Source organism: Labrus mixtus, chromosome 19 (assembly GCF_963584025.1).
Source record: "Labrus mixtus chromosome 19, fLabMix1.1, whole genome shotgun sequence".
In the NCBI taxonomy this organism is placed as follows: domain Eukaryota; kingdom Metazoa; phylum Chordata; class Actinopteri; order Labriformes; family Labridae; genus Labrus; species Labrus mixtus.
This window is the reverse complement of record NC_083630.1, coordinates 24358582-24386081: the sequence shown is the minus strand read 5'-3', so window position 1 is coordinate 24386081 and position 27500 is coordinate 24358582. Positions and strand designations below refer to the sequence as shown.

General features: G+C 44.5%; 3 protein-coding genes across 4 annotated transcripts in view; 2 read left to right on the top strand and 1 right to left on the bottom strand.

The window, feature by feature from the left end:
- The window catches only part of csrnp1b (cysteine-serine-rich nuclear protein 1b), a 13905-nt gene extending 656 nt beyond the window's left edge, over positions 1-13249 (top strand). Inside the window, exons 2-5 of the mRNA XM_061064455.1 lie at positions 6607-6800; positions 8631-8890; positions 9106-9402; positions 9930-13249. Coding sequence (XP_060920438.1) covers positions 6626-6800; positions 8631-8890; positions 9106-9402; positions 9930-10910 — 1713 coding nt within the window. The 5' untranslated portion in view covers positions 6607-6625 and the 3' untranslated portion in view covers positions 10911-13249. The remainder of the gene's footprint in view (positions 1-6606; positions 6801-8630; positions 8891-9105; positions 9403-9929) is intronic.
- A 793-nt stretch (positions 13250-14042) lies between these two features.
- LOC132994247 (chymotrypsin-like elastase family member 1) lies at positions 14043-16712 on the bottom strand. Its single transcript, XM_061064475.1, has 8 exons — positions 16555-16712; positions 16346-16440; positions 16124-16230; positions 15619-15747; positions 15101-15237; positions 14664-14809; positions 14235-14384; positions 14043-14122 (listed from the first exon to the last, which is right to left on the bottom strand). The coding sequence occupies exons 1-8, from the start codon at positions 16586-16588 to the stop codon at positions 14111-14113; spliced, it is 810 nt and encodes a 269-aa protein (XP_060920458.1). The 5' UTR covers positions 16589-16712; the 3' UTR covers positions 14043-14110.
- A 2060-nt stretch (positions 16713-18772) lies between these two features.
- Positions 18773-27500, top strand: part of LOC132994240 (Golgi reassembly-stacking protein 1-like) — a 408891-nt gene continuing 400163 nt past the window's right edge. Inside the window, exons 1-9 of one of the 2 annotated variants that reach the window (XM_061064459.1) lie at positions 18773-18994; positions 20461-20541; positions 21404-21607; positions 22399-22485; positions 22588-22718; positions 22808-22943; positions 23021-23138; positions 23256-23378; positions 23580-23844. In XM_061064459.1, the coding sequence (XP_060920442.1) occupies positions 18929-18994; positions 20461-20541; positions 21404-21607; positions 22399-22485; positions 22588-22718; positions 22808-22943; positions 23021-23138; positions 23256-23378; positions 23580-23836 (1203 nt within the window). In that variant the 5' untranslated portion in view covers positions 18773-18928 and the 3' untranslated portion in view covers positions 23837-23844. Of the gene's footprint in view, positions 18995-20460; positions 20542-21403; positions 21608-22398; positions 22486-22587; positions 22719-22807; positions 22944-23020; positions 23139-23255; positions 23379-23579; positions 24565-27500 lie in introns of those variants that run through there. The other variant, XM_061064458.1, reaches the window with a different exon arrangement.

Below are 27500 nucleotides of genomic sequence, written 5' to 3'. Positions count from 1 at the left end.
AGTATCGATCTCTGCCTATTCAGGTGGTGCTTTTATATCCTCACAGCTCACACTTCTGCTTTTTTTTTACATTACACTGTGTGTTCCTTTTGTTTATGAGGCTGTGGGTTTATCTGTGTGAACTGTTTATGAGGTCGGCTTTGTGTATTGGAGTTCTCGTTCACCTCAGCTCAGCGCCTCTTGTAACACGAGCGACTCCTGAAGGCACTAACATGTGAGCACACACTCACTCACTCACACACACACACACACACACACACACACACACACACACACACACACACACACACACACACACACACACACAGCTGACAGACAGGGGCTGCTGTCATTAGAATTAGCATTAATCACGTGGAAGTGATCGGGTCATCTTTTGGCCTTTTTTAGCCAAATATAATGATTGATTGTTGATTTACAAAATCTCGCGGGAAGCTGTTTAACAGTTTAATGTACAGCAGCAGTGAGACAGGGAGACCCTTTATTGTTTAAACATTTTTAATTCATTACACCACACTGATGTTCCCTGCTGCTCATTGGCTCATCAGCTGCGTCAATTCGAGGCATGAACCACATTTGTGCTGATTTTATTTCCTAAGGGAAGCTGTTATTAATGCATTATTCTCTGGATGTATTCTACCTTTAAGAGCCTCAGAATCAGCTTCTTTTTTTTTTCTCTAAGAAGCGACTTAACCAATTGAATCGTCTCTAGCGCGACCTCACCCGGATCCTTTTTGGAATCATGTTTTCTGGAATTAGTGCTGGAGAGAGCTGAATGATCCTTTGTTTACAGAGAGGGAACACAGCAGCAGCAGTCAGTCTGTGCTGTGCTTTTCATGTGGCGTGCTTTTTCCTCCAGGAATGTGCCGAGCTTTAAAACAATTCTTTTTTCCAAATCTCGTTTCTCCATCTTAAAGCCCCCTGATTTCATTCTATCCAGTCTGTTGCATTTTCCTAAACTTATAGCCTATGACAAAAAGAGCTGTGTGTCATATGTGAAGGATTTACATCTTGACTCCCTCCTCTCCTCATTATTTGATCCTGTATTTAGCTAACCTTGCTGTTCCTGCAGCTGTCAGACACAGGGCAGATAATCTGGATGGCCACTTCCTGTGTAGCACGTTCAGTGTATGTTTCACAACCCCGGGAAGCTCACACACACACACACACACACACACACACACACACACACACACTTCATATATCTGACTCCCCAGCAGCAGGAGGAGGAGGAGGAGGAGGAGGAGGTAGCAGCAGCAGCAGCAGCAATGCAGGGTTCAGACAAGGTTGTCTGCATGCCTGCTTCATTTTGGTCACGCAGAACGGCCCCACGCTTTTGTGCCTGGAGACATGAGGGGGGGTTTGAGGAGAAGGGGGGAGGTGGGGGGGGGGGGGGGGGGGGTGCAGGGAGTCTGCTGACGGTCTCCCACTCAGCAGAGTAGAGCGAGAGAGAGAGAGAGAGAGAGAGCGCTCCCATCTGCTTTGTCCTCTCCCAGCATTCCTCACTGCAAGTGTCCCAGACTGGAGCACGACCCCTGAACCAACCCCCCTCCTTCCTATCTTCCCTTCCTCCACACACACACACACACACACACGCTTAAAGCTGCATGTTATATGCAAAACAATTTTTGCTTGAGAATCTCTCAACACGCTGCACATGCTCATGTGTCAGAGCTGCATGTTTTTGTGTTTTACTTTCCATAGATTTTTTTTTTCCTTCTCTGTTTACAGTTTGAGTAAACAAACACAAATAAGCAAGAGTACACACTGTCTGAATCCTGCAGGCAACACCTGGTCATTTAAGTCTGGTCCTGCATGTCATATTAATGACAGCTTAGAGGCATGTGACCTCCACGTGCAAGCTAATACCCCTCTGTCAGGTGTGGCTATAGCAAAAAGGTAGCCGTGCTCGGCTGCCTCATAAGAGGAGCAGGGCGTTCCAGAGGTTAGCAGCAGAAAACACATCTGGGTTAGATAGAGCCTGTGTTCTTCTCCCCGCTCGTACAGCAAGAGTGTTTTCTGCCAGAGTGGAATTCCTGTGGCCTGGAGACATGACATTATTTATTTGTTTTGTACGATTCCTCCCACTACCTCTTACTTTTTTGGAATCCAGTGTGCGCACACAGGTCGAGGCAGAGGAACAGAATGTTTCTGTGGCAGAGTCGCACACAGCCAGCTTTTTGGAACAACAGGCTCATAGAGGAGGAAGCAGCAGCAGCAGCAGCAGCAGCAGCAGCAGCAGCCCTCCCTGCTTTGTTCCAGCAGGTGGAGTGCTTCTGAATCACAGCTGAAGAAACTGAGTGTTTCCCCCCCAGCCGTCACCTTGATGACTCTGATCAATCACCTCCATCTTCTCTGTGACAGAGCTGGAAGTGAGAGGTGCAATACCAGGAAGCCTGCAGGGGGGGGTTAGCCTGCCTGGACATGCTTCCACACACGCGCAGGAAGACTCCCAGGCTCATCATTATCACATTTTATGAGCACTCAAACTCAGCCAGTCACTCATTCACACACTGCACAGGGCTGTCATGTAAATGCTCTCTGCTGGCTGAGTTTGCTGCGACTTGTGGCTCCTCCACACCCACCCACACTGATCTCAAGCTGCAGAGAGGGCTGGACAGGAGGCGCGCGGGGGCAAAGTCAGCTGTGACTTGTCCTTGTTGGCGGGGGGGCTGCAGGCCAGACGTGGGCTGCCGGGTGATGACTTTATGTAAGGTTGCATTAAACATTAGCTTCCTCTTCTTTTTTGCACTTTTTCCTCAAGACATGTATCCTCGCCCTCTCAACACGTTCAGGAAAACTAAAGTTTGGTTTTGCAGTAACCTTAAAAATCCAAATTTGAATCTTCAAATGGAAGCTGTTTACCTTTTCCTTTAAATGTTCTTGAATTGATTTTCTTAAACCTTTCAACATCCTCCCCTGTGTGAATAATTTAAGATTCATTAATAGAAACCGTGAGTGAGCTGTCTGTAAATAAAAACACACTGAGACTTGAATTGGCATCCTGACTTCATATCATCAGCCCCGTAGCTGCTTGTATCAAAGATAATCTTATTCCACTGACATAGTTATGCGTCTGACTCGAGCTGTGTGTAGTGCTTCTGGTGACAAATGTCCTCACCAGAGATTTATCTCCCCGACTCTGTGACGACTGGTCGGGGAGCACCTCTCTGTGTGTGTGTGTGTGTGTGTGTGTGTGTGTGTGTGTGTGTGTGTGTGTGTGTGTGTGTGTGTGTGTGTGTGTGTGTGTGTGTGTGTGTGTGTGTGTGTGTGTGTGTGTGTGTGTGTGTGTGTGTGTGTGTGTGTGTGTGTGTGTGTGTGTGTGTGTGTGTGTGTGTGTGTGTGTGTGTGTGTGTGTGTGTGTGTGTGTGTGTGTGTGTGTGTGTGTGTGTGTGTGTGTGTGTGTGTGTGTGTGTGTGTGTGTGTGTGTGTGTGTGTGTGTGTGTGTGTGTGTGTGTGTGTGTGTGTGTGTGTGTGTGTGTGTGTGTGTGTGTGTGTGTGTGTGTGTGTGTGTGTGTGTGTGTGTGTGTGGGAATGACAGTGATGCATAATTTAGCTGCACGTTAAAAACATGCTGTGCTGCCTCTCCTCTCTGTCTCTCTCTCGTCGGCTGTCCGATCACATCCATCCTCCATTTAGAGGCGAGCATTAGAAGGCTCTCTGACTTCTCCTCTTTTATCTTTTTCCCTCAACCCTCTAATTTTTTATTTTTTTTGCAAATGAGTCATTTCTCGATTGTTGTCTCTTTTTCTTTTCTTTTTTTACCCCGGGTCACTCGTTCCATCCCCTTCTCCCTGCTCTCTTGGCCTTAGTTCTCTGGGTGCAGAGGCTGAGAAGCTCCAGATTGACTACAAGCCGTCTCCCCCCCCCCCCCCCCCCCCTGCCAGGATTAACCTCTCGCCATTGTTTCTGCCCGTTGAACAGGATTAACAAATCAATGTGTCAGGTAGACTGCAGTCAAGAGACAATGACCCAGTTCTGACACCACGCCCCCCCCCCCCCCCCCCCCCCCCACCTCTCCTCCCACTTCTGCCTCACTGCAGCTTTTAATTAAAAAGACTTTGCTTAGCTGGCGCTCTCTGCACTCCCCTGAGGATGCCTCGCAGCTTTTGTTTTCATTTTTTTCCTCCACAAGCAAAGGGTGTGCAAAAAATGTAAGGTGAACCCATGTGTGCTCCTCTTCTCTGCGGTGTGTGTGTGTGTGTGTGTTTTTAGCACACACACTTGTTGTCTGGTCAGTGAACACATAGCAACAGATGCAGATCCAGGTGTTTCCAAACTGTTTCAACCCAAATCCCACGAGGTGATAGTATTATTAGGTGCAGAAGGTGTTCAGAGATTATTTGCTGCTGGATTTGGAAAGTAAGCAGCTGTGTGTCTCGTTCAGCACGCTTTGCCCGAGGTGGTCACATTAGAAAAGGGATGCCTTTTTTTTGTTTGTTGCAGAGTGTGTGCAGAGCAATGCTTGACCTATTGCAAGGTGATTCATTCATCATACACGCTCTGGGGACGACGATATCTGACTGCAGCAATAACAGTAACCAGCTGCAACAAAGGTGTCCGCCTCTCGCCCTTGACTCTGACTCTTCTCTTTTATCCTTGTCAAAAAGGAGCGACTGCTTTTGCATAATTGCTCCCTGTTGCATGCTGAAATTGACCCCTTCCCTTGTATACCTGCTCCCTCCTGTTTCTCGAGTGCTGACACTTGCATAACATCATCCAGGCATGCAGCTAACACACACAGAGTTAAAGTTCCTGATAAGCCTTTGGAGGATCTTTGGTTGTGACGTTTATATCTGACATTGACACGTTTAGCCGCCCTCCAAAGAGTCGATGTGACAAATAAGCATGAGCAGCTCGGTGTCTGAGTGTCTGAGCCGTGTTTGGGAAGAATTATCGCTATATTTGGAACGTGCATTTAACTAATTTAAAGATCTGCAATTATCCTTCAAAATCTGAGAGAACTGCGACTGCAAAATGAGCGTTCCTTGTAGACATTTTACTACAAGATTATAGGTGCTACAAAGCAAATATTTGGACAAACACAGGTAAGTATAACACAAAAAACTGAAGTGCGTTCATAACGTGCTGCAGCAGCTGTAAGTGATTTGGCCGCGACGCTGCAGACAGTAAACAGTTTGATGGTGAAATGATCTTTTTTATGGGGAAAGTAAAAGCCTACTTTTCCAATTCCACATCGTTGCAGGGAGTGTCAGCAGCTGGACTCGAGCCCAGTCATGTCTTCCCTCTCCCCTCCACTTCCTTCCTTCCTTCCTTCCTTCCCTCCCTCCCTCCCTCCCTCCACCCCCTCCCTCCCTCCACCCCCTCCCTTGTTTTCAGTTATTCAGAATTCGGCCCTCTGGACTGCGATGATGACCCCGTCTTCTCTTGCAGTCCGCTTCCCAGAAGTTGTGAAGAATTTTTTTTGTCTGTTGTTTGTCAGAGCTCGGTGACGCATCTACGTTCCATTATCGTAAAAAACTCCCCCCAGCCGTGAAAAAAAAAGACTTCTCATCCAACATGTTCATCTTTCGGTTTTGTTATTCCTGGAACGATTTGAGAGAACTGGAAAATCTACAAGAGTATTAATTATTGGCTGGATTAGATGAAAAGATATCAGTGACATGATCACAAAGAGACTGTTTTACAGATGGTGGTGTTTTATAAATGACACTCCTTTTCCTCCTGAACTCAAGATCATTTTTTTCTCCTGTTTCTCCACCTGCCTGTCTCTCTCTCTCTCTCTCTCTGTCTCTCTCTCTCTCTCTGTCTCTCTCTCTCTCTGTCTCTCTCTCTCTCTGTCTCTCTCTCTCTCTCTGTCTCTCTCTCTCTCTCTGTCTCTCTCTCTCTCTGTCTCTCTCTCTCTCTCTCTCTGTCTCTCTCTCTCTCTGTCTCTCTCTCTGTCTCTCTCTCTCTCTGTCTCTCTCTCTCTCTCTGTCTCTCTCTCTCTCTCTGTCTCTCTCTCTCTCTCTCTCTCCCTCTCTCTCTCTCTCTCTCTCTCAAAGGATTGATTGTTTTTATCGCTCAACCAGCAGCCCCTCTCATGGGAGCACTGAAAGAACACATGCACAAGTTGCATAAGAAAACATCTAAACTGCATAGCTGTACATATTTACAATGAAGGAAAACACTGAACAGGAAAAAGCTGCAGACTGCTTTGATTCAGAAATCTGATAAGCTAAAGGTAATAATGATTGACATTTTAATGTCTGTGTCTCCATCATTTGGTCACCTCTCGTGCTCGGGTTTACTTCCCTCTAATCAATGCATTTTGCTGCTCTGATGGGATTTGGAAGAGGGCGAAGGGTCCAGTAATTGTTGACTTATGTGAATAGGCCTGATTGATTGCTTCCTGTGCCGTGGCTTATTTCCACTCTCAGCTGAGTGCAGCACGAGATTTGGATGCCTATGGTCTCACATGGCCAAGCACAGGACTCGCTTGTACCATTAACTCTGGAAAAAAAAACACAACGCCTGTGTGTGTGCACAATACCTTCAACCTGTTTCCACTGCTTCTGATTGTTTTATATTGAAAGACCTTAAAATAGCTCTGAAGTATTTGCTAATAACCCCCTCCGTATGCTCTTTTTCTTCTTTTTTTCTTGGCAGATTGTTCGCTGCTAACGCAATGAGTGGGCTTCTCAAGAGGAAGTTTGAGGAGGTGGATGAGGACCACTGCTACTCCTCGCCCTCCTCCCTCTCCTCGGCCTGCTCCGGCTGGGACTCGGAGGGGGAGAGCTGCTACTCCGACACCCTCGATTCCACTCCGAGCAACCCCAGTTCCCCAGCAACACATTTCAACAGTGAGTGTCCTCTCTCCTCGTGACAGTAAATCATCAGAAAGAGCTGATGGTACATGCTTTTTTAACGCACTCCCTCGCCTTGTCTTTTACTGCTCCATGGAGGGCTCTGATAACAAAACCATAAAAATGGAGGAGAGTTAGAGGAATTTAGGCAGCTGGCAGCTCATGAAACACTTCACAGAAATGATTTCAGACTTCTGCAATGAATACCCCCCTTTTGATTTCATGCCCTAAAGCTGCAAAATGGCTAATCGTATTATGCAGTGGCTGCTCACCTTGGCTGGCTCTACAACTTTTGCAGACAGAAAAAAAAAAGCATCACTTTTCCCCTCAAACGACACGGGTCGAGCTGCTTCAGTGTGTTTCTGTCTCTGGACCTGGGGTGCTGCCGCTGGCCTTTTAGAGGTTTCGGTCAGGGGTTGAAGAGAGATTGTAAGGGGAGGGAGAAGGGGCAAAACAGTTGTGAGGTTTCCAGGATGGAGGGGGCAGAGAGCCAGGAGGAGAAAGAGCTGGCAGGTTGCCACGGCCTGGGAACACACAGAGCCTTGTGTTGAAGCCTGGGCATGCACCCAGCACAGGTGCTAGAAGAGGCTGGGTGAAGGGATACAAAAAAGAAGGGGGGGATTGGCCTATCAAGAAAAGAAAGCAGATTGAGCAGACCAGTATAAATCTGGTGTTTGTGTTGGACGCAAAGTTGCATGCCATTGTGAAGTGAAAGAGGGGGAAACGGGCAGGAAAGCGTTCTCGTTTGGAGGCAGCAGAGAAGGTGTCATTTGTCTCCTGCAGGTGTTGTAAGCCTGGCTGGATTTGATGGATGTGAAGCTGAAACTGGCAGTTTGTTTCATCTCTATTACCCCGAGCGACTGATTAAACAACACAGTGAAGCTTATTGTGTGCAGCTGCATTGAAGTCAAAGGTTGTTTTTTTTATTCTTCATCTGAGCCTCACTTAATCAAAGAAAACACACAGATTTTCCCCCCAGTTGACGTCAGCAAATTTCACGGGCTAGCTGATCAGGGTGTGTCCCCAAGGAGGTGCCAAAGCCTTGAAAATGAGAGTCTAAGAGGAATTCCCCCTCCCAAGTAGCATCATCGCGTCTGTAAAAACTGTAGACCTCAGCAGGGGGAAAACATTGTCTTCAAGCGAACTCAAAAGTCGTGTTTAATATTCCTATAGGCAAAGGAAGTGGAATATAATTGTTGAGCTCGTTCCCACATATGGTTCCATTTTTGATTCCCATATGGTTTTATTGTATCCGTCTGGGTGCAGAAAGATGTCTGGTTTGCTGAATGTTTTTAGCAGAGAAGCAACCTTTGACTCCTTTTGAGTTATTGGGCCATTTGTGGGGATTTTCAGCTTGTAAGGAAAAAACCAGGGTGGGCATTTTTTTTTATTCCCGTCCTGAGAGCTGACTTCCACCCTCCAACTCTTTCCGGAAAGCCCAGAGCATTAACTCCCCGGTCAGTGTGATCCTGGCAGCTCTGCTTCCTCCTGTGTCCTACCACCAAGTGGGAAATTCCTGGGCTGGGTGGTTTGTGTCGCGCGGTAGAAACAAGAAACAAGGCCGAGGGAATTCTTGGCGGTTTTAGGTTTCACTTTACAGGATGTAAGGGTGTTGGACTTCCTGTTAGCGGCGTCTTTTAATTGGGTACATGATAAGGCCTGGGCAGTGAATCAGAGGGGTGTCCTTTTACAGCCGGGCTCAGCAGGGTTTGTGCTCATCTCAGTTTCATCCAAGTCCAGGAGGATAAGGCCCTCTAGTGGTGCATGAACGCAACTGAAGCATTTTTACCTCCCTGTTCTAAACTTTTCTTTTTCTTACGTCCACAGCGACGTCCATCCTGAAGAAATCCAAGAGAGCGCGACGGAGCAACGTGACCTTCGACCAGGTGACGGTGTTCTCCTTCCCTCGGTGCCAGGGCTTCACCAGCGTTCCCAGTCGAGGAGGATGCACCCTGGGTATGATGCAGCGCCACAGCGTGCTCCAGACGTACACGCTCGCCGAGTTCGCCGTGGAGCAGCGGCTCCTGCGCCGGGAAAAATTCCTCAACCGACTCAGAGAGGAGAAGCTGGAGGCTCTGAAACTGAAGGTGAGAAAAAGTTGACCTGAATATATAATATCAACACTAATACCAAGACTTGTCACAGGATAATTTACCTTAAAGCTTATTGGTTTGGGATCAATTTCCCATTTCTTGATGCCACAATTTAGGCGATATCAGAGACACCGCTGCTGATATACCGATGTTGTTAACGGCATATTCAAGCTTATTTCAACAACATGGTTCCTTTTTGTTCTCCTCAGCTGACCAAGAATGGAACTCAAGAGAACGAGGAGGCCGAGCGGCTGACTGTGGACGACATCCCGGAGCACGAGATCGACATCGCCGGGACCAACCTGGAAGAGGGCTCGTTCCTCCAGCCTTACCCGCCCAAACGCCGCTACGCTCTGCTCAAAGCCGCCGGTGTGAAGAAGATCGACAAGGAGGAGAAGAGGCAGCTGCACGACCTGAGGATCTCCAGGGAGAACTGCGGCTGTGACTGTCAGGGCTTCTGCGAGCCCGAGACGTGCGGCTGCAGCCTGGCCGGCATCAAATGTCAGGTAAGAGTCGAGAAGAGGTTCAATAGTTTAAACTCTTTATATGTGATGTTTTGATCCAGCAGATGTCGCCCTTGAGCACCAGCATGAAACCAAAACAACTCGCGCTGCATTGTTGTGTTAGCATGCTAATGCTAGCGATCTTTATTATGCTCGTATCTTCACACTGCATGTAAATTTACCTGAAATGAGCGTGATCTAGAAACACAGTTAAGCAGTGAGTACAGTATGTTATTCTTCTTTTCTCTAATCCCTCAATTAAACAACTTTTATACACGAGGGGAGGAGTCAGCCGGCCGTCCGGGCGATGTAAACAAAGTGAAGATAGGACTCTGAAAACTCTGAAAACATCACAGACAGTGGGACTCGGGTGTTACACCCATTGTAGACAGTCATGACTCACAGAGTTATTTTCAGAGGAGATACTTGATTTATATATTTAAGTGTGATTATAAAGACTTTAAGCCTGTTTCACATTTTGGACTTACAGTTTGACAGGAATTTAACAATCTCTTTCTGCAATCCAACAGATGGATCATTCCTCGTTCCCATGCGGCTGCACCAAGGACGGCTGCGGTAACATCGAGGGCCGCATCGAGTTTAACTCCACCCGGGTGCAGACGCATTACATCCACACCATCATGAAGCTGGAGCTGGAGAAGAGGCTGGAGGAGCAGTCCAGCACCGAGGAGGAGGAAGACGAGAACTCCACGCGGGGCACCACCTTACCCGCAGTGCCCTCTTTCCCCTTCAGCTCGGAGCAGGCGGCGGCCGGGGAGAACAGCTGCAGCAGCAGCGACATGACGGACTCGGACTCGTCGGGCCACAGCGAGTACTCTGAAGGAGGCGAGGGCCTGTGCGGTGAGAATCGCACCCAGCTGGACGTCGACGAGAAGGGCTTGAGTCGCATTCTCAGCTTCAGCGAGAACTGCTCGAGAAGCAGCCGGGACAGCGGGGAACGCAAAGACATTTTCTGCCAAGATCAACGGCAAGACCAGCAGTCGCACACCGAGGCTTTCAGAAGCTTCAGCATGGTGGATTTCGCCGACGAGAATGACAACATAGACGCTGCTTTGTTGGACGATCACACAGACAATCGAGCGATGGCCATCTCGGAACTTTTAGACGAGAACGCCAACCAAGGAAACGCACTATTTCATAGCAGCAGCGTACCGCGCACGCCATCACCCACCGTGGACCGCTCGGCGAGCTACAACATGGACCTCAGCCTCTCGTCGGAGTCCGACCTGGAGTTCTTCGACGGGTTCCCCTGCCTGGGACCGAGCTCGCTCTACAACTCCCTGAAGGAGTACGAACACATGGACAACTTTTTCCACTTCCAGTTGCCTAGCTACCCCAGTCTCCCTCCGGTGAGCGACCCGGGGACGTGCCTCCTGGAGTCGCTCATCGGCCTTTCGGAATCCGTCCCCGAACCCCCCGCCACATTTACGGACAATCAGCTGTTGGAGGAAGCCATGAAACTATCCGTGATGGAGTCTGTGAAAGTTTGACACAAAAATGTACGGACAGTGCACAAAAAACAAAAATGGAGGTTTTCTCTGTGAGGGGACTGAACATGCACATAAGAAGAAGATTTTTTGAGGAAGCTGTGATTTCCCCTCTTGCCTAAATAAATGTTCAAATTCCAGACTTGCCTTCAAAATGTTAGCAAAGCAGTGTGGGGATTATTGCTGTGTGAGATGGCAGCTAGTGTTAAAAGATTTTAAAAAGAGAGATCAATTCGACCCGGCCCGGAGAAAACCGATGAAGGCTCTCGATTCCTAAGAAAGCTCTTTTAACCAAACGGAGACCACCAACCTTTGTGCTTAAAAAAAATAGAAAGGCATCTTTTAACCAGAATAACCAGGGGGCCAGGTTGGGAATCTCAACACAGCTGAATGTGCACCTCAGGGATTTTTTCTAGCTTTCTAGCTTTTGGAGGCAATGTATGGTGACCATTGCTGTGATGGCCTTTATATGAAATGAAAAACTCGCTTTGTGTTTCCTCGAGTAGGCCGGGTCGTCCCTGTGTTGAACCCTGAAGCTAGCAGACTCTCTCTCCTCAAGATCCCTCCTAAGGGTCTTAAGTTTATGGTACAAAAAAGAAAATCCCTCTTAAAAAACAAAAAGCTCCTCGATCAGCACTTTATCTGTGAAAATAGTATGAAAAGGCATTGTTTTGGTTTTATGGGATCGAATCAGCAGATCAACGCTAACAGATGGAGTTCCTTATTTATGGAAGGGTAACAGGAAGTAACGCTCGCACCATTCAGAAGCTGTAGCTGTGTTGTCTTTATTACTCTTGTTTTAAATTATTTTCCTTTATGATTTTATTCTATTTATTTCAGATGAAGTTTCACTCAAGACGCACTGTGGTTTGATATTTTTTAACCTGAAAGTGCAATCTTTCTTTTCCCTTTTTTTTTTTTCCATATCACATTTAGGCGGGAAACGGGGACCACGAGTCCGTCAGAAAGTATTTAATATCTATACTCTTACACATTAACTTTTTATTTACTTGTAAATTATGATGTCATCATTTCATTTAGTTTATTTAATTTTAAGACGTTTGGCAATAAAAGTAAAAATGGCTTGTTGTGGAGCGTACTGGTCGTGCCTGCTTACTGGACGAGCCGCGCCTGCCTTTTTCCCGACGGCGTGCGCACAGTGCTTCCATTTAAGCTTTTTTGGGGACTGAAAACTGTGGATCTCCCGAATCACTGAGACGAGAAAAACGATGGCTCTATTGTAATGCTGCCTATAATGTAAGCATAGAAAATGACACTAATATTTTGTAACTAATTTATGTAGGTGGACGAAAGAATTCTAATCACTGACAAATTGAATATTTTATTATTAAGAAAGCAAAAAAATAAAAATGAGTAATTTTCCACCCTGGGGGGGAAACCTTTGTGATATATGAATTATAGAGAAATGTCTACGTATGAAGGGTTTCACTCTCCAGCATTCAGAGGTATTTTTCATAGGCAGCCTTACGCTTTGATATCTTCACAAAAATGCCACTTGGAAAAAAAAACAAAAAACGAGTAAATTGCAAAGATCAATTTGATTGTATTCAGTCTGTGACTCGGGTTACGCTATGTTAGAAATGACACATGTGAAGGGGTTTTCTTTTGGTGGATAAAAACTGCATATATTATACACTTTTTATCGCACGCTGAAGCCCTGAAAGTTGGACGAGTTTCCTCGTTTTATGACAGAACCTGATCAGAGGTGATGAGCAGCTGAGGACAGTCGATGTACATATCTCACCCCCCCCCCCCCCCCCCCCCCCCCCCTTTCTGCAGCTGTGTCAGCAGCCTATCTGGACCCTTTAGGAATTATGCATGCAGGTCCTGTTTGTTAAAACTTGTTCTGATTAATTGTATACTTTGAAAAGTGCAACGTGCACATCGGAAAAATGTATTATTCGCTTTTTTTTTTTTTTTGCCTTTTTTTTTTCTTCTTCAGATTACTTTTGAAATCCATCCAAGAGGGCACTGATTCTTTTTGCAAGCAAAACGTTGGTTTCTCTTGTACAAAACATCAATTCTCATGAAGAAATGGCATCAGTGAGTGTTTCTCGATGTAATGTATTTAACAGTACAGCTTCTTTTTTTTTTTTTTTTTTTTTAAGTTTATTTTCAAAGAACGTGTCTTACTTTTTTTTTTTGCCTTTTGTGTTGTACATATTTCTGCTTGAATGGTCCTGCAGAGCAAACAAAGCTGCTTTATTTTTTACATATTCACACTTTAACCCGCTGTTCAAAGACAGTTTCTTTCATCTAAGCCATTTTGACAGCCTGTCCCTCCAAATAATAATAAAAAAAAACATTTTCTAAACGCTTGACTCCTCTTGTTTGTTGTGCTGATTTGTTCACGTGAACTTCATGCTACATTAGAAACCTTTTGTGAAGTTTCAGAGGCGACCAAAACCCTCACAGGTTCATGTTTTTCAACAGATTTGATGATCCTTTTCTTCCTAACAGGACACTTAATGCATTTCAAACTTGCTCAGTTTCCTGGAGTATTTAAGGCAGAAGGCAGCAGAGGCTTGCATTAGTTAAATTCATGTTCTTTTAGTTAGTTTCTTCATGTGAACCACAGGAATGCATCTGCGGTTTGGAGTCTCCATGCTTAAGAAAAACACTTCACATGAAGTCATGCTGAAGTCTCCTGACTGACGCCACAAACGTAAGGAGAGAAAGAAATTCCAGACGGACCTGTGACTGTTTGAAGCTCACGTTTGCAAAACCATGAAGAGAAATAATAAAGTAGGCTTTCTTACACTCTGACTGTAAGAGTTTACCTCGATGCCACGGGGAGCTTTTGAGCGTGAAATCTCTTTGATATTTGGTTCAACGTTCAGAGGAATTCGGGTGAACTGGTTTTGCAGCTTGTGAGGTCAAAACTTCAGGGTTGTTTTTTTAAAAAGCTTTTCTGCTTTTGTTGCTTTTTGAGCAGTAACACTTGAACTCTGACCCCATTCACAGACGTGTCATTGTCAGGCAGCACATTTCTGAGAAAGTAAAAGGAGCCAGGCTGGTTTTTAAAGCTACACATGATACACTATCGCCACCCTGTGGTTGAATTAGGAGCTGCAAGCACATCCATGCAAGTATTACACACATGAATAAGATGCATTTTTATTTTATTTCAATGGTTCCATTCCACAGTGTGAGAAAAATCCCCTTTTTCCATCTTTAGTTTTTTATCTGGTCACCTGGAGAGAAAACAAAACCAAAGAAATAGAAGTCAGGAAAACTGAAGCATTTGGATAAAATGATTTGATTTTATCATTTTCAGAATCTCCTCGTAGAGGGTAACACACTTACCGAGTAGATCCAGTCGGTGAAGAATGACACTCTGGTGAAGACGGTGGGCTTCCTCACTTGGTTGCACATTCCAGCTGGACCGTAACTGACGACCCCGTGGACCCTCCAGACTCCGTCGATGAAACAGTTCAGGGGACCTCCGGAGTCGCCCTGTGACAGAAACATCAACAAAGAAAAAAAAAACAGAGCGAGACACACAAGAGTTATAGGGCAGTGCATCCCCCCCTTTGGGCCTTGGAAACACCACAACATGTGTCTTAAAAAAGCCGACACACACACACATGCACAAACAGGATCCTATGGACATGCACTGATCGAGGGATGTCAGGGTGGGGGGCCCACAAGGGGTTTGCACATGCTCCAGGTAAACTGGTTTCAGGACAAAGCCGCCCCTGCATTAAGCTGATTTGTACATTTGTTTTTCATTACCTGGCATCCTGAAATGACTCCATCCCCTCCGGCACACACCATGCTCTTCCGAGCGAGGGTACCCCACCACTCATGCTGCGAGCAGACTGAATGCTCCACCACGTTGATGGCCGCCACCTGCAGGATTTCAGGGACGCTCCCCATATCTGTGAGGAGAGTGGAGAGACATGCATTGATATCCTCCTGGATAACACTCTCCTCCTCGTCCTGTTTGCAATCGGCATGGTGTTTACATTACAAAAAAAACGCCCACCCGTTAAAAAAGAGGCGGTTTCATCAGTTATGTTGAGTCTTTGGGTTTAAAATACAATTTGGTGATCATTGATTCAATTTAGAATGGACCATGTTTCTGATGATCTCTGTGGGGGGCCCATGTAGCTGGACTCCTTCCCCTCTTATGGTCAAGTGTTTATGTGTGTGTGTGTGTGTTTTCTCACAGTCCATCAGACCCCAGCCGGTGATGTAACAAGTGAAGTCATGAGGGAGCATCTGTTCCGGGGCCGGGAGCTCGCTGATTGCAACATAGCCGTTGTCATACACAGACTCAGCCAGCCTCATGATGGCGATGTCGTTTCTAAAAGAGAACCAAAATACATCAAACAAAAGAATCTTATCACCACCTTTTTATTATGCCTGTTTAGAGCTGCCTTTCATGAAACAATTTTAATAAGATTTTAAATTGTAAGTCTTTTTATATTTTCATTTTATTTATTTCAATTAATTTCATTTGAATTATTTTTATTTGAACATATTTTCAGATTTAATAATTTCAGTGATAATTCTCAGGGACTGATTCTGCAGGTCTGATCTCCTCTGGCAGTCTGGGGGGGCTCTGACAGTTAAAGACCCGCCCCCCTTTTGGTTTTCAGCCTGGACCTTTAAAGAGCCAGCAGAGCTCCACCAGAGGATCTCAGCCTGGTTCATAAGAAGGGGGTCTGACTTTCTGTCTTTTTACCCGTTGCCCAGGTCTCCGGTCCACTGAGGATGGATGTGGATCCTTTCCACGCTGATGAACTGCTCGCTGCCGTCGTACTCGTACAGGTTATACTCACCAGCGACCACACGGTACCCCCTGGGATCCGTACTGAATAGAAGGAAGGAAAAACAAAGATGTGGATGTTAGCAACACTAGCTTCTGTCACACCAAAAACAGTTCCTTTATTTCAAGTTTTTTTGTGGCTGAAACTTAAACATATAGAGCTTTTATTTTGAAGTTGCAAAGTTCATTCTTCCTGTTTCCTGCTCCAAAAATTAAAAAAAAAACAGTAAATGTTGTTACTGTGTCGATGTTTACGAAATAATTATAAATATAAGAATCATTTTGTTTGTCAAAGCTTAACCTTCCTGAACTTAACAAAATAAAAGTCTTTATTTACTGTGAAGATTTAACGTTGGGGTTGCTACATTAGTTTGTTTACGAGTGTATAGAAATGTCAATAAAAAGTGATAAGAAAGTAAACCTGAGGATACAGTGAGCTGCTGTCATGATGTGGAAACCGTCGATGATAGAGCCTCCGCACATGTGGTAGTAATAACCATCATTGTATGAATCATACTGGAGAGAAATCTGAGAGGAAAACAAACACAAATCAAACACTCACTGATACAGAATCAGTAAAAAAACAAACAATTTGTATTTAATTGTTGTTGTATATGAAAAAAAGGAATGATTCTGGTTTTACCTGCCACTTCCAGGTGCTGCGGTCGGCATTGCTGCCTCCGATGACCCTCTCATTGTGCACGTTGTGGTTGAAGGGCGCCTCAGCCCAGATGAGCCCTTACAGGAGAAAACATGAACAGAGGGTAAAGCATCGTTTCTCTTTGTTCACACACTCCCTCACTGAGAGAGTCGACCAGATCGTTTTTTTAGTCGACTTCAGGAACAACTCACCGATGCAGGACAGAAAAGCCACGAGCCCAATCATCTTGGAGCAGTTAGGAGTCAGTGGCACATTGGATTTTTTAACTATTTATATCCCTGAGAGACGGAAAGACCTTCAGAAAGTGTTGGGCAATCGTTAAGTTTGGTGCCAATATCAGTAAATCAATGAGGATATTTCCTGAGTGTATTCCAGACCGTGTCATGTTGTGATCGAGGAGCAAAACATCGACATGGAGGAAGTGTTTGTCACAGTCTGCACCTTCTTTTAAAAATCCAAACATGTAGTTTATTGTTCATAGTCGTTGTTTTTTGCCATTGAATTTTAATTTGCATTAAAAAACAACAACTTTGAAACAGGAGCTCGTATTTGTTATCACGGTGGGAAAGGAGCAGGTGTGTGCACATGCTGGACCATCTGTAAGGCGTGCAACTCAAACACAACTTTTCCTACAGATAGGCTAAGTGTTTGAACTTATCAACAACTCGTGGAAATAACTAAATGTTCCACAGACCGTTTACAGTGCCTTATTTTGTGTGATGTGTTTTTAGATGTGGGGCGGCTGTGGCTTAGTGGTGCATGTCCGATGTGTCCTTGGGCGAGACACCCAGGTTGCTCCTGCTGCTTTGTCGGTGGTGTATGAATGTGTATGTGCAGAAATATACAAGCTCAAGTCTATTCAGCGATCTAGTAGATCTAAAAACTGCTCAGATAATGTACAAGGCACACAATCATTTGCTTCTGAACAGTGTTCAGAGGTTTGTTTGAAACTAGAGAGAGCCGGTATGAACTAAGGGGAACAGGTGTGTATAAAAACCAAAGGTAAGGACAAACATAAAGAACAGGTGTGTATAAAAACCAAAGGTAAGGACAAACATAAAGAACAGGTGTGTATAAAAACCAAAGGTAAGGACAAACATAAAGAACAGGTGTGTATAAAAACCAAAGGTAAGGACAAACATAAAGAACAGGTGTGTATAAAAACCAAAGGTAAGGACAAACATAAAGAACAGGTGTGTATAAAAACCAAAGGTAAGGACAAACATAAAGAACAGGTGTGTATAAAAACAAAGGTAAGAACAAACATAAAGAACAGGTGTATTTGGGTAAAAGGGGTTAACTTGTGGAATTAAGAATGTGTAGCTCACTTTCCAGATTTAAATTTAAAAAAATGTTTTTTAACAAATCTAAAAGGTCGGTTTGATTATTTTTTGTGAGTGTGACTTCTGTTTTGTTTTTTGTTTGTTTCATTTGTTTTGTTTTGAAAGAAATTCTTGGAACAAATTTTGTTCTGATATGTTTTGTTTTTCTAGTCGTGTCTTAAATAATAAGATTTGTAATAGGATAAAGCTTCAGCCTACACCTTTTCAGTCAAAATGTTTTAGTTTTTTCTTGTGACCAAAATAAATGATTACTACAACTACTAAATAAATGATTACTACAACTATTTACACAGGCTGCTGTGTAAAGTGACCATCAGAACTAATCCCATTCAGACACATGTATACGCAGCCGACGAAGAAATTTGGGGTCAAGTGTCTTGCCCAAGGACACATCGGACATGTTGCTGCAGGAGCTGGGGATCAAGTCCCCGACCTTCCGGTTGAGAGACAACCGCCTCTACCACTGAGCCACAGCCGGCCCTCACTCGGAGTAAAAGCGCTTTTTAGGAGTCAGAAGACTAGAACAGAGATATACAAGCTCAAATCCATTCATCATTTATATGTAGCTTTGTTCAAAAAGAATGATGAATATATAAAAAGTCATTTCTGCAAAATACTTCTAGGCCAAACGTGCAACATGGCTGCAGTTATTATTTTAGTTTTTATTGTGATGCTGCATTGTTGTGATAAAGGGAACGACAGAAGAGGTTGTGGGTGACTTCAAACTTTCAGGTTCAGGTTCAGGTTACTTTATTTGGACCCGTAGGTAGATTTGGTTGCAGGGAGAGACACTTAATACAACACAGACAAAACATAAAACACACAAAGTGCAAATGCACGGTACACAGGTAAAAGTGCTGAGGTGCATAAAGTGTGCAGGTTCCAATCACAATTAATAAACTTAATAAAACAAGTTGATCTGTAAAAGCTACAGAGCCGAGAACATATTAATAAAACTTTATAAACTAGCCTCACTGTCGTATTTTCATGAATGAGATTAAAGCTTTAACCTTTGCCAAGGACGACTAACCGATCGCTGCTCAGCTCGATTGCTCTGGCATCTTTATTTATTAGCTTTGCCTGCTGTGCCTCCTCTCTCTTCTACTCTCCTGTCGGCGCTAAGCTAGCTCGACCCAGGCTGAATATCTTTCAGTAATGACTTCTACCATCTCTCTCCCTCAGTGACATCCATCCACACATCTGTACGGGACAGCAGAGAGCCATGGGGCTGCCACAGAGCTCCTTTCTGTCGGACGGGGGGACTAGTTGTGGATATCATGTTCACGGGGTACGTTGCAGCAAAGGTCCCTGAACGCACCGCCGGTCACTTTCTGAACGTGTTTTTAAAGATAATTTACCTGCAAAAACCTAAAACTGTGGTGCATGCATTGTTTCTGCATTTATCTAAGAAGAAGATTAGCTGCTTCTTTGTGACTGTCATGTTTTTTTCTGTCAGTGTGGTGTTAAGTTATAACTCGTGTTCAGCCTACATGGTGTCCGCCCATGATGAGGTGGCATTTGGCAAACGCCCAAACAAACTGTTTAGCATTTAGCAAAGACTGCAGCTGTCTAACAATGCACAAACTGAAACTCTGAAGTGTGAATTATTAATGTTAAATATCAACTTATTCAGCAGGCTGAGGGTGCAGGTGTTATGTCGAGAAATGCACACCCTGCCAAGAAGTGCATGCACCCCTGCCGGAAGTGTTTTAAAACAGTATAAATCTTATTTCTGGGAGCAGATCTGTGATGACAACATCTGTAAAGTTAATTCTTATTGAAGTGAAGTGTTCTTATTGTTCTGCAGACTCGGTAGAAAACGCTTTTTCATTAACCTGTGTAAATGTGACCTCCAAACTGTGTTTGACTCTGAAGTGTCTGGAGAGGAAATTTAAGGATGGATGCAAAATACTATGAGGGACAAAAAATGACTAAAGTATAAATAAATACATAAATGAATAAATAAATAAATGTTGGGAGAAATGCATACAATAATGTATAAATAATTAAATACATGCATAAATAAATAATAATAATAAAATATATATATATAAATGCAATAGTTCATATAAAAATTAATATATAAATAAATATATTCATATATTTATTTATGTATTTCTGTGTCCATGTTGTACAAGGAAAAGTAAATATGTAAATTAAGTGGGCCGTCCTAACATTACTGAAGTAGGATTGGTCAATTTTGAAAAACAGACAGAAGCAAATTTACATAAATACTCATAATATAAATACTCCTCTTAGGACCTGGACACAGAAATAAATAGATGTGTAAATGTAAAAATACGGAAATAAATTAATAACTCAATTAATGTGGAAAAGTATGCATTGATACATATATAACTGTAGAAATACGTTAATAAATGAATAAATACATGTAAAAATATATAAATAGCCTTTTTCATTAACAAAGTGTATTTATTATTTATTCATTGATGTATTGTTTTCAGCATTTATATATTTATTTATATATTTATTGATGCATTTATTTATTTATTCATTTATTTATTTATACTTAAGTCATTTTTTGTCCCTCATAAAATATGGCAGTGTAGAAATTGTGTCTGCCATAATTTGCACCGTCCTGTGCATGCATTTCTCTGCATGACACAGGACCCCCCCCCCCCCCCCCCCCCCCCCCCCAAATTCTGGACAGTGTGATATCATTACTTGACACAAGGGGGCGACATAACACAGCCCTCTGAGTGTTAAAACAGCTTGTGTTGATTCATATTTCAGATCCAGGAGGACTCTCCTGCATTCAAATCTGGTCTGGAGCCCTTCTTTGACTTCATCCTCTCCATAGGAAACACCCGCCTCGTGAGTAGACTCCCTTGATGCTTTAGTGGAGGTCGCTTTTACATCCATTGTAAATATTGTGTTAAAGAAATGAGTGCATGACAAACACTGGGATGTATTGACTGGATTATAATGAATGCAGGAGTGGGAATGATATCATGAGATTAAGAACAATGACTTCCTTTTATTTCATTATTATAATAAACAGAATCAGGAATCACCAGGGGGATCTATACTTTGTCAAACATATCAAGACTTATTTGAGTTTAAGATGAACAGCAAAGATTTCTTAGTTTTCTCTTGGTTCTGACTCGATGCAGTTTCTTTATTTCCTTTTGAACATTGTTTCATTGATTTCTGCTTCGACAGAATTATTTCTCTCCCTCTCCACAATGAAGTTAAAACATCAGGCATGAGTCACAGCGGCCCCTCCCAGCCTGCTATAATCTTATTTTATATGTTTTTACATAACAGCTGCTTCCCCCGTCGTCTCTCATCGTCACAGCTGGAAAAGCCCAAACGTCTCTGTGGGGAACTTTCCGGAACAGTGAAGCCGCCGAGAGGCTGAGCTTAGAGACTCGTACCAAAACAATCACTGAGATACTAAAAATATGTTTTAGTTTCTATTCAACCTTCATGATAACGTGCATTAAAGAATCACAGTGAGCAAAAACAAGAGCGGTCAACAAAAATATGAAGACCCAGCTCGCCCTCTCTTGAGCCACATCCGCACCCATACCCATGTGACCCGCTATCCCCCTTCTCAACATAATACCACAATAAATGAAATCATAAACAATAACCCAAAACACCAAAACACAACCCGTTACAAACCGTAATCTTAAAAATCAGACTTTGATTCCTTCAATCTGTATTTCTGTAGAGTAAAGAAAGTGACCTGCTCAAAGACCTGCTCAAAGCCAATGTGGAGAAAGCGGTCAAACTGGAAGTGTACAACTCCAAAACCCAGCGGGTGAGGGAACTGGAGGTGACACCCAGTAACATGTGGGGCGGTCAGGGTCTGCTGGGCGCGAGCGTCCGCTTCTGCAGCTTCGAAGGAGCCAATGAGAACGTTTGGCATGTCTTGGTAAGTCGAGCTTTCATTAATACTGTGTTTTTCTTTTTTAAAGATAGTAGCCAGCATATTTTATACAGTCGAGGGAGGTTTTCAGAGGAGTTCAGGGGTTTCTTTACACCCAATAAAAAGTCATATTCTTGTCAGGTTGGGAACACTAAATACGCAAACGTTTGAGTTTCTCTCGTACTTAAAGGTCACATGATGCTAAATCCTCTTCTCCATGTTCCTCTAACTCTAACATGTGTCTCTAATCTGTCTACAAACCCCCCAATGATGAGAAAAGTCCATCCTCTCCGTCTTCTGCCTGCTCCACTTTTCAGAAAATGTGTGCTCAAACAGGCTGTTTGGAGATTTTCCCTTCATGACATCACAAAGGGCAGTAGCCCCTCCCCCAGGTGGGTGACACTCCCACAGCTAGGTGTTTGTTCTGCCCTCTGAGTCTGCCTTCTCACCGTAAACAATAGGATATGGAGCGAGAAAGACCAGAGTACACCCAAACCCTTCCAGAGAGGGGGCGTGGTCAGACACAGCTCATTTACATATTTAAAGGTACAGACACAGAAACAGCCTGTTCTGAGCAGGGCTGAAATAGAGGGGTTTATAGACATGATCAAATACAGGATCAGAGTGGATTTAGAACAAGAAACTTCACACACATGGTTTGAGGAGCTCTGAGAATTATTTACACTGAAGAGGAGGAGGAGGATATGTGACCTTTAAGATCTCATATAACAGTACGATTTCAGGTAAATTGAAATCATACACCATATGAATAATTAAATAAACACCATATTTTTCAGGATGTGGAGTCCAGTTCTCCTGCAGCTTTGGCCGGCCTCATGCCTCACAGTGACTTCATTGTGGGAGCTGACCAGGTGCTGCAAGACGTAAGTTTCCCTGTTTTTCTTTTTACTAAATAAATGGGAACCAAAACATATTTATGAACTTGATTTTAAAATTCCTCCCTTTTTGTATTATCCCCAATCCAGTCAGAAGATTTCTTTTCTCTGATTGAAGCCAATGAGGGGAAACCTCTGAAGCTGCTGGTGTATAACACACACACGGAGCACTGCAGGGAGGTGGTGGTGACTCCAAACGGAGCGTGGGGAGGAGAGGGAAGGTAGGGGACTCCTCATGTCGACCCCAATATGAACAGACTCATAAATAATGTGTAGTTACACCCTGGTCTCATTTGTCTTTAAAAATTAGCTTAGGCTGCGGCATCGGCTACGGCTACTTGCACAGAATCCCGACTCGTGCGGCTCATACCAGCGACCAGAACAACCAGACTGAATCAGCTGTGATTTACAGCGAGGACGAGCTGGCTCCACCTGAACACACTGAGGTGTGTGTTATTACATCTCACTATTATTCAGCATTCATAGACTTGTGTTGAGTTGAAAACATGTTTTCTGTTGTTAGGTGCCTTCAGCAGCAGAGCTCGACCCCTCCAGGGTCAGCACTTTAGATTTAAATCAGATCAGAGACGCTGTGCAGGACGTGTGTGAGACCTCGCCCACACAGCCCGCTGTACACTCAGGTAACCACATCTTATTTTAAGAAGATAGAATGTCTTTCTCTGCGCCTGATTCAGTCGACGCTCTCCGTCTTTTTAACACAGATTTGAATACATATGTTTGTCTTTTGTAAATTGCAGATATTTCCAACATGCCCGAAGAAAAGACTCCAGATTTGTCTGCCCTGGTTTCAAACGACGACACTGACCAGACCTCCATGCTCGATAATTCTGGAGACAACTCTTGTGATCAGAGTAGTCTGGGTAAGAACGTCTGCACCCTCTACAAGAGACACTAAAATGTGACTCTCAATAAACCATTATCATGACATGTTCCATCCTGCACAAGTGACCCAGATGAACCACAGACACATGGATAATGAGTTCTTAAAAAACAGCATAAAAGAAATATCCAGAAGTAGATCCCCCGCTCTAACATCACTTGTGTTTATTCACTTTTTACAGCCGCCTCCTCTGTTGGCCAGCGACCTTCGTCTCCAGAGAGAGAAGAAGAAGAAGAAGAATCAGAGACCCGGGAGGCGGAGCACCCGGCCGTCACCGACCCCGTCACAGAAACGGACGACGACCTTGTGATCCTTGAGGTCGCCGCAGAAAACCCGAGTGACACGAGAGGAGCCCTAGAGGTGCAGGATGGTACAGATGTGGGACCCATGAGCTCGGGGAGTAAACTGGAGGAAGAGGCTGCAGCGTCAGACAGTTAAGAACCCGAGTGTCAGAGTTTTAGTGACCTGTTGAAGTCGTAGCTGCTACCTGTTGGCTTTGCGATAGAGATGAAGAAAAGCTTCCATAACGATTGTAAGTTTCATCACTGGAACTATTTTTAGTTTAATTTATAAACGGCATACTGCATGCTTTAATTGCACATTTTTAAGATGATAGTCTGTTGACCTGAGAGTAGATCCCGATTGTCAACACTTTTTAATTTATGCTGCATACTGAATGTCCTAACACGAAGCCGGATGAAGCCTTAGCCGAGAGTTAGCTGCTGTTTAAAAAGTCATCCTGGTTTTTGCACTATGAAGCCAAAAGGTCAGAAGAACATTTTGTCCTAATCATCTGCTGATAAGATGAAACTCTGTTAGAAAAGTAAAGAAATAGAGAGAGTTCCTGCAGACGCATCATGGCGGTTTAGTGTTTTTTATACTTTGGGATTTTGGGGGTTAAAGGTTTTTTATTTTGGACGGGAAACATTTGAAATGTTTGTTAGTTTTAACCATCTTTGCCTTACTGTATGTTTCATCTTAAATTCCCTCTGACTGTAACTTCCTCTTTTACTGATGACGGTGTTAATGAGCAAGCTGTGATTGATGCTGCACTCTGATTGGTTCATGTTCACTCTCTATTTGTTGAAAAGGTTTTTGTTTCAGAGTTTTATGTCTAAACAAGAGTATTGAAATATTTATAAAAAAAATGAATTATTGAAGATCGAGTCTCATTATTTCATCCTATTATTGAGATATTTGTGTGAACATCCAGTGGGCTCTGGAGGCTCATCGATGGCGGTCTCCATGCTGGAGATGGAGACGTGTTTGTGCATACATGTGTGGTACTAATAAATCTGAGTGTGAGCGTTCAGAAACAGAACTAAACTGTTTTCAGACAGCAGGTGTCAGCAAACACCTCACTATATCTAAACCACTTTCCTTCCTTTTTCCGATACAGAAATCCATCCACTGGATTATTTTTTTAAAATCACATTTTAATGATGAAAGGAGACATGAAGGGTGTCTTTGTTCTGCCTCTGCAAAACCCAGATCTCCTTTAATGAAATGTTCTGTACACAGTGTGTTTCGCAGAACAAGAGCAGCTTGCATCAGTGAGACAAAGTTAACAACGATGCCGCTCAGACGCACTGACGTTCAGCATCATCATTCACATCCAAAGCTGCATATACTGAGTGATATTATTGAGCTGCAGCTGGAAAAGCCCTTTTTGAGAAGCAGAAGAAAGTAGGGCACATCCATTTTTAATTCAGAGATATTCAGATTTTGAAGTCGTTTTGATGAGATCCAAAAAATGCAACAACAAAAAAAAGAATCTTAGCGGGGAAGCTCCAGTGGCATTGGGGGGGATATGCTTCAATTATTTACCAGGATCCTCCTTGGTTGAAGAGGGGGGATGGGCGAGAGAGAGAGAGAGAGGAATAGAGTGTGTGTGGGGGGGAGAAAGCTGAGGGAGATGGATTTGTGTTTCTCCACCAGAGAGAGAGAGAGAGAGTGCTCCTCTAAGGGAAGCCTCCCTCTGGCACACCTGTGTGGGTGTGTTAAATGGGGGGGGGGGAATACGGATCAGCTCATTGGCTCTGCCTACACACACACACACACTTGTCATAAAGTCAGGTGGTTGGAATATTCCAGGAGAAAACCCCCCATCGAGTAAATGAGCACAGGGTTTGATTGGATGGTTTTAATGATTTCTTCCATGCACGTGACCTCAGGGTGGATGTGCTCTTTTGTTGCCTCTGTGTAATCTCTGCAACATGACGATAGCTTTGTTTGAAGAAGCAGCCTGCGGGCAGAAGCCAGCAGCTGCGTGCGTGTGTGCAGAGGAGGAGCCGAGAGGTGAAGTGTAAAGGAGGCCACCTCTGGATGTTACATGCCCTGTCGTTTCTGAGACTCTTTCAAAGGACATTGTGACGCAGCTGAACCCACTTGTCAGCTCAGCTTTATCTCAACCCCTGAGAGGCTCCAGCATATATATAGAGAGAGAGAGAGAGAGAAGAGAGGAGAGAGAGAGAGGAGAGAGGGAGAGAGAGAGAGAGAGAGAAGAGAGGAGAGAGAGAGAGGGAGAGAGGGAGAGAGAGAGGAGAGAGGAGAGAGGAGAGAGAGAGAGACAGAGAGAGAGAAGAGAGGAGAGAGAGAGAGGGAGAGAGGGAGAGAGAGAGGAGAGAGAGAGAGAGAGAGAGGAGAGAGAGAGAGAGAGAAGAGAGGAGAGAGAAGAGAGGAGAGAGGGAGAGAGAGAGGAGAGGGAGAGAGAGGAGGGAGAGGGAGAGAGAGAGAGAGGCTCCAGCATATAGAGAGAGAGGGAGAGAGAGAGAGAGAAGAGAGGAGAGAGAGAGGAGAGGGAGAGAGAGAGAGAGGCTCCAGCATATAGAGAGAGAGAGAGAGAAGAGAGGAGAGAGGAGAGAGAGAGAGGGAGAGGGGGAGAGAGAGAGAGAGAGAGAGAGAGAAGAGAGGAGAGAGAGAGAGGAGAGAGGGAGAGAGAGAGAGAGAGAGAAGAGAGGAGAGAGAGAGAGGGAGAGAGAAGAGAGGAGAGAGGGAGAGAGAGAGGAGAGAGAGAGAGAGGGAGAGAGGAGAGGGAGAGAGAGGAGGGAGAGGGAGAGAGAGAGAGAGGCTCCAGCATATAGAGAGAGAGGGAGAGAGAGAGAGAGAAGAGAGGAGAGAGAGGGAGAGAGAGAGAGAGGCTCCAGCATATAGAGAGAGAGAGAGAGAGAAGAGAGGAGAGAGAGAGGAGAGGGAGAGAGAGAGAGAGAGAGAGGCTCCAGCATATAGAGAGAGAGGGAGAGAGAGAGAGAGAGGCTCCAGCATATAGAGAGAGAGAGAGAGAGGAGAGGAGAAAGAGAGAGAGGAGAAAGAGAGAGAGAGGCTCCAGCGTATAGAGAGAGAGGAGAGAGAGAAAGGAGAGGGAGAGAGAGGAGAGGGAGAGAGAGAGGAGAAAGAGAGAGAGAGAGAGAGAGGAGAAAGAGAGAGAGAGGCTCCAGCGTATAGAGAGAGAGGAGAGAGGGAGAGAGAGGAGAGGGAGGCTCCAGCATATAGAGAGAGAGAGAGAGAGGAGAGGAGAAAGAGAGAGAGAGAGGAGAAAGAGAGAGAAAGGAGAGGGAGAGAGAGGAGAGGGAGAGAGAGAGGAGAAAGAGAGAGAGAGGCTCCAGTGTATAGAGAGAGAGGAGAGAGAGAGAAAGGAGAGGGAGAGAGAGGAGAGGGAGAGAGAGAGGAGAAAGAGAGAGAGAGGCTCCAGTGTATAGAGAGAGAGGGGAGAGAGAGAGAGGAGAGAGAGGCTCCAGCGTATAGAGAGAGGAGAGAGAGGGAGAGAGAGGAGAGGGAGAGAGAGAGGAGAAAGAGAGAGAGAGCCTCCAGCATATAGAGAGAGAGGGGAGAGAGAGAGAGAGAGGAGAGAGAGGCTCCAGCGTATAGAGAGAGGAGAGAGAGGCTCCAGCAAATTTTCCCACCACAGTCTCAGACTTCTATTTTCAGTTTTGTCACCTTCCAGCCCTCCTCACAGATTTCTTGTGATGGCGCCTATGTTTGGATCTTTCTGCATACACTCATCACACTGTGCGTACCGCGGCGTGGAGTGAGTGTCTGTCTGTGGTTTACCTCAAATATTACATTCATACATGCAACAGGGCTGTCACTCTGAGGAGGCAGG

Coding starts and splice junctions, on each gene's coding strand:
- LOC132994247 (XM_061064475.1), bottom strand. CDS start 16,588: ATGATTGGGCTCGTGGCTTTTCTGTCCTGCATCG. Junction 16,231..16,345: donor GCAGCACCTGGAAGTGGCAG/GTAAAACCAGAA, acceptor TTTTCCTCTCAG/ATTTCTCTCCAGTATGATTC. Junction 14,810..15,100: donor CGGCTGGGGTCTGATGGACT/GTGAGAAAACAC, acceptor CTCTCCTCACAG/ATATGGGGAGCGTCCCTGAA.